At 45.9% G+C, this 6,541-nt stretch overlaps 1 protein-coding gene across 1 annotated transcript in view; it reads left to right on the top strand.

Annotated features, from left to right (window-relative positions):
- The first annotated feature begins 1,769 nt into the window (after positions 1 to 1,769).
- The window catches only part of p2rx3a (purinergic receptor P2X, ligand-gated ion channel, 3a), a 6,872-nt gene continuing 2,100 nt past the window's right edge, over positions 1,770 to 6,541 (top strand). The window contains exons 1-7 of the mRNA XM_056601145.1: positions 1,770 to 1,990; positions 2,337 to 2,472; positions 4,426 to 4,497; positions 4,581 to 4,644; positions 4,933 to 5,029; positions 5,820 to 5,897; positions 6,161 to 6,302. Of these exons, the coding sequence (XP_056457120.1) occupies positions 1,857 to 1,990; positions 2,337 to 2,472; positions 4,426 to 4,497; positions 4,581 to 4,644; positions 4,933 to 5,029; positions 5,820 to 5,897; positions 6,161 to 6,302 (723 nt within the window). The 5' untranslated portion in view covers positions 1,770 to 1,856. The remainder of the gene's footprint in view (positions 1,991 to 2,336; positions 2,473 to 4,425; positions 4,498 to 4,580; positions 4,645 to 4,932; positions 5,030 to 5,819; positions 5,898 to 6,160; positions 6,303 to 6,541) is intronic.

The following is a 6,541-nucleotide window of genomic DNA, read 5'->3' as shown; positions in this document are numbered from 1 at the left end:
GTGTTCATAACAGAATATACATCAGTTATATTTCAACAGGCCTTCCCCATGGATATGATTATTTTAGTTTTGTCCTTCATATTTTACACATTAAACCTTCTACTAAGGAATTGCTGAATTTTATTTCGAAGAATTTGGTCAGACCGAAAGTAGATTTCGTTTTTTAATGTATGCTGGCTTGACACTGGTTAATATAATAATACCAGTGGTATATAATATCACTGATATTCATATATATATATGTGTGTGTATGTGTGTGTGTGTGTATATGTGTGTATATGTGTATATATATGTGTATAATATAATACCCTTATTTATGAGCAGGATAAGCAGGATGCAACCATACACACAGATGGATGGACCCCAGCGCTGGAGGGGGCTTGAGCTACGCAGCGCTACGGGAACATTGAGCATGTTTACCCGGGACGGTTTCCTGTATGACAGCGATGTGGACCAATATCTGGTTTCGTCTTCTTTCTGCCTCTGAACAGACTCGCAGCCACACCGCAATGCTGGGATTCTAAAGTGTGTTAATGCGGCTTCAGCTTTATGTTACCACTAACAGACCACCAACTTAATGGATCCACTTAGACAGAAGAAGAAGAGACCGAGATGATGATTTCTCGTCTCTGGTCCCTGGACACATCCCTATAGCGCCACGCTGAGACGTATGGGAGGCCATTAGTCCAGCCTCCCATCACCTCCCTGAGAGGATGGGAGGGTGTGTCCTAGACACAGAGTGCATGCCAAAGACAACAGGATAACGGCACTTTGGAACACAAAGGGAATGGGATTAACAGACTGGTCAGGGTGTACCCTGGTCCCCTCTCAGCCGTGTGACACACCGTACACCGCAGCTGAACAGGCCAACTATAAAACTACATTTGTCCGTTTTCAACATCTAAAAGGTGAGATTAACTTGAGGGGATGGGATCCCTCGGTTATGAATGAATGAAACAAAGTCATTATTCTGAATTAGTTTATTGAGTAATGCAGGTTATTGTAGGTGTTCCTAGAACCATGCAGGGTCCATTACAGGAGGTACGGGCTGTGTTCAGCTCTGACAGGTCCTCTGCCTATCGCTCTGGGGGCCTTATGGAGACTCTCATAGAACCTATCTCACATGTGAGCTACAGAAAGAGTGTCTCAGAGACAGCAAAGAGACTACAGGTACGACCACAGCTCTAACCTCAGTCGCATGTGCGGAATAGCACATACAAATCCATGTGTCGGCCTTGCTCCTATCGGCCGTTGATGAATGTTCAGAATGACCCGATGTTAGACTATACATGACAATAGAAACCACTGACTTAGAGTACAGAGGATCAAAAAGTGGCCCCTGGCTGCAGTCGTCTTCAACAAAACACTTCAACCAGCCCTTAGGTGGTGCGCCCCAGCACATAGGTGGTGCGCCCCAGCACATAGGTGGTGCGCACCAGCCAGGACAGGTTCCATCAGGTGGGCAGAATGGAGAAATTTAAACCTGCCTATTTCGCTGTGAGCATATTGAGATTTGTTAAGATTTAAGCATAAGCACGTATGTGTTCTATGTATCTAGAGAGAGAAAGAGTATGGGTGTGTCCGGTAGGAGGGGGATTCAGTCTATTAGACCCTCCCATTCAGGGGGGCCGGGGGGTGTGGTTGGATCCAGTCCATCCCATCAACCATTACAGCAGAAGGGTGGGAGAGTGGAGGGTAAGGTAGCGTCTCTGGCATTGACCACATCTTGAGTGGCAGTGAGGAGGAGAGTGCATCTATTGGCGCTCACCATTTGTCCTTTAGCACTCGAGAGATATTACTATTATTATAATTATTATTATTATTATTATTATCAATATAGAGGAAGAGCTGCAGCCATGGCCTCCATGCTGGGGGCCTTCGTGAACGACTTCTTCACATACGAGACGACCAAGTCTGTGGTGGTCAAGAGTTGGTCGGTGGGCATAGTCAACCGCATCATCCAGCTGCTCATCATCATCTACTTCGTCGGGTCAGTGTTATGTGTCTGTCAATGTTGTGCGTGTATGTGTGTGTCTGTGTTTTACATTTGAACAATGTTGTTTTTATTGACTGAACATTAGACTGAAGAAAAGTACAATTCAGTTCACTTTATATTCTGACGGCAAATCAACTTGGTTTTTTATGTAAATGACATAAGCTTGAATTCTACTGATTACTGCATCCTATTGCCACTATAATACAATATTATGAAATATGTGTGTAATGGAACAAGAGTAACGAAGTACTGATTTCCGTATTCTTTTATTTATACATTGTTCTACATAAACCAAACCCACGGCGTGATGAATGACATATCGGCGTATATTGTGCTGCAGCTACGTGTTCCTCTACGAGAAGGCGTACCAGCAGAACGATACCGGGGTCGAGTCCTCCGTGATGACCAAGGTCAAGGGCTTCGGTTACCAGGACAACCAGGTCCAGGACACGGCCGACTATGTCTACCCCCCCCAGGTGGGCTGCCAGATAACCCCTGACCCTATGGGATCCCATTGTGTTCTGTACTGTTCAGAATCAGAATAATTTATTGCCATTTATGCTAACATAGTAGGATTTTTTCTCAGCGTTCCAGTGTGTGTGTTTCAACAGATATAGTGCAACAGGACAGGAAAGTGCTAACAAGACATAACAGGACAATCAATGGATGATAAGATACATACTAGATAATAAAGTGCAAGTTCAGCATTAAGTCCAATGTGATTCTAGTCCTGGACAGGTATCACTGGGAAGGGAGGGGGGATTGGTAGCCAAAGTCGTGTTGCCACACACACACACACACACACACACACACACACACACACACACACACACACACACACACACACACACACACACACACACACACACACACACACACACACACACACACACACACACACACACACACACACACACACACACACACACACACACATTTAATTCTTTATTTGAATCCACCAATCACATTACAAGAGACAAGATTCAAATATTTCAGAGATAAGATAAGTCATTGTTCAAGGGTACAAAAAACATCTCCTGCGCCACACTGCCAGGCTGCCAATCACTGCTGATATGGAGCAGAACTTTGCTAATTGTTTAGATTTTCTGCTGGAGAGCCCAGCCAGCCTTAACCCACTGAAAACACGGTTGTGGACATGCCCCAAGCTTCCAAAAATAAACACTATTAGCTTGCATTGGTAGCCTAGGTCCCTTAGAATTTCCAGAATGGGCTGGTATTTAAGGATTTTATCGTTGAAAGCCATTTCCATGTACAGATCAAATACACAGCCTATCTCAAGTAAGAGCACTTCCCTTCTGTCACTGTTTAAAAACACAACATCTGGGGTATTTGGGATGTTACACATCACATCAATAGGGCTGTTAAACCATTCCAGCATGATGCGTGAATGTTTGTACATGGTTACATTTTCTAGAGATACTTCCTTAACATTACTGAAAATTTGATCGACAAGTCGGTCATGGCGTGCAATATACAGTCCTTTGTACATAGTACAGCCATTCACAAAATGGGCAACTGATTCAAGTTGATGGCCAGAGTGCATTATACAGTGTGGATGGTGGTGTGCAGGATACCATAATGCCAGATTGTATTTGGTAGGTAGCACCTGCAGCCTAGCTTTGGCAGTGAAACGGAGGATGTCCTCCCCAACAGCAGCATTTTTGTACATGGAGTGGGAAGCAGAGTGGTCGGCAAAGTCTAGGCATGCTAGCTTTCCCTGCATTCTAAGTCCAGTCCAGTGTTGTTTGGTCTCTGTTTGTTTTATGTTGAGAAGGAATCTCCTTGCTGTAGTGTTCTGTAGTATGTGTTGTGCTTCGTTGTGATATACAGTTGCCTCTGCGGTTACAGAAGGGTCGGTGACAACTGCATCAGATGCCTGTGGTGCTGTGTGTGAGTTGTGTTGTGTCCATTCCAGTTTGACTGACATTCTGTTGCACAGATCATTTAGGTCCGGCCACACACACACACACACACACACACACACACACACACACACACACACACACACACACACACACACACACACACTATAACAATGTAATCATTTTGTGTCTTTTCCCGATTATAACTATTTTCCTCTAATATAATGTTATGCAAGATTTTTTATTTCTATATGTGCAACTGCACAAATTTGTGTGACAATATAAAACAAAACATTCTGACAGTATTGATAACATTTTTTACAGACATCAAAAAGACAGCCTCCCATTTAGTAAACCCTTTCTCGGTAGAGAATAAAGCCGCCTGCGGGCTGCAGTGCATCCTGGGGTTCAGCGGGTTGAGGAGAACACCATGGCTCCCATCCCTTCAACACGCCAATCTTAGAGCAGAACGTCTCCTGTACTCTATGGTGAGTGATTGTGTTCCACATAGTGCGTGTGCATCCTGCTCATTGTGGTGTTCCTCAGGGCGCTGGTGTGTTCTGCATTATCACCAAGGTCATCGTCACGGACAACCAGACGCGGGGCCTGTGTGAAGAGGTGAGGATTCCTCTGAGCGGTTCGGTCGTAATACCAGCAGAAACTGGTTTAAATCGGTGGACATTTATCATGTGTGTTCTCAGCCATCCCTGGACTGCGCCAACCACACAGACTGCGAGGCGTTCTACGGCAACAACCTGGTCAACGGTACGCTCCCCCCGCCACTCGCCAAATACCTGTTTGCATCATGAAGAGGTGGATCTCATTTTGGTCTCTCTCTCTCTCTCTCTCTCTCTCTCTCTCTCTCTCTCTCTCTCTCTCTCTCTCTCTCTCTCTCTCTCTCTCTCTCTCTCTCTCTCTCTCTCTCTCTCTCTCTCTCTCTCTCTCTCTCTCTCTCTCTCTCTCTCTCTCTCTCTCTCTCTCTCTCTCTCTCTCTCTCTCCGTCTGTCTTTATCTGTCCGTCTCTCTCTCTCTTCTCCCCCCCCCCCCCCACAGGTGCAGTAACAGGCAGGTGTCACAAGAATTTCAACGCATCCGAGGGGAAATGTGAGATCCGAGGCTGGTGTCCCGCGGAGAAGAAGAGCTTCCCAAGGTGACCACAGAACCCACACACTCACAAGCACATATGCATGCACACACGCACATGCATGCACGTGTTAGGTTTGCATGTATGGAAGGCCCGAAGGGTCAAAACTATGCCTAATTTTTGTGGTATATTCATTCAGATCCTGGAATGCATCCAAGTACTTTATAAAACTCCACATTCACTGCGCTAGTTGTCGAATATGAAACGCAGATTTAACCCATATTACGAGGAGGACACATTTCTTGTCTCATCCCACAACTTTAAATCAGGATCTTGTGAAGATGCGATTGCTTTCAAACAACCTATTCAGTCCAGAAACATGAATGCAAACGTTAACTTCTGAGACCTAAACAAAACTTGGTGATCGAAGTGAAAATAATGGTCGGTCTGCAGTGAATTAGTGAGAACATGGATTAAACCCCCGATATAGCCGAGGTCCACAGTGTGTAGTGAAGTGAATGGACAGCGAACCAGAGATTCTTGATGGACTGGGGGGTCGGACTGTTGATCGTCGATTGCTGGCTGCGAGAATCAAGTTGACCTGTTCAACAGCTCACTGAAAGCAGTCCAATGCGCCGTATTTAAACCATTTCTGAGTTCAGGAATAGTGCCATAAAAGTTTGAACAACAATTTGAAATACAAAAATGCTGTATTTTAAGTTGATTTATATCAATCCACGTCTTAATGAGAAGTAGGTTTGACCCCTTTCATATACATGTCTATGGTAATTTGCACCAGAATTGACCAAAACACAATCACACCAATCTCTAACATACAGTCTTTGCTCTTCCTCAGAGAACCGATGGTCGATGTGAACAACTTCACCATCTTCATCAAAAACAGCATCCGGTTCCCCATGTTTGATGTCACACGGTAAGAAGAAGCGCACACGCACACACTCACACACACACACACACACACACGCACACATAAACAAACACACGTAAACACATACACACACACACACACGTAAACAAACACACATACACGTAAACACACACACGTAAACACACACGCACACTCAGCACACACACACAAATGCACACACAAAAGGTTGAGTGGAACTTGCCAATGTCACAGGATCCAATTAGATGAAGCCAATCTACCGCACCCCCCCCCCCCCCCCCGCCCCCCAGGGGTAATTTCCCGCAGCACATGACCTCCAAGGAGATCAAGAGCTGCTCCTACCATCCGGTCCGCAGCCCCCTCTGCCCCATATTTCGTGTGGGGGACATCCTCAACTCCACCGGCCAGGATGTCCACACCCTCGCCACCATGGTAACCGCCGCCCCGCCCACACCCTACACCCACCCCCACTCCTCCTCCTCCTCCTTCCCCACTCCCCCACTCCTGCACCCCTTTTTAGGGTTAATCTTATTTTCTGAGTTGTTTCCCCCCTAACCTCTCCTCTCCTCCCCCATCCTCTCCTCTCCTCTCCTCTCTTCTGATCCCCTCCCCTCCCCAATCCTCTCCTCTCCTCTCCTCTCCTCTCCTCTCCTCTCCTCTCCTCTCCTCTC

This window comes from Gadus chalcogrammus, chromosome 10 (genome assembly GCF_026213295.1).
Source record: "Gadus chalcogrammus isolate NIFS_2021 chromosome 10, NIFS_Gcha_1.0, whole genome shotgun sequence".
Lineage (NCBI taxonomy): Eukaryota > Metazoa > Chordata > Actinopteri > Gadiformes > Gadidae > Gadus > Gadus chalcogrammus.
The sequence above is the reverse complement of the archived record's forward strand: the minus strand, read 5'-3'. Positions and strand labels throughout refer to the sequence as shown.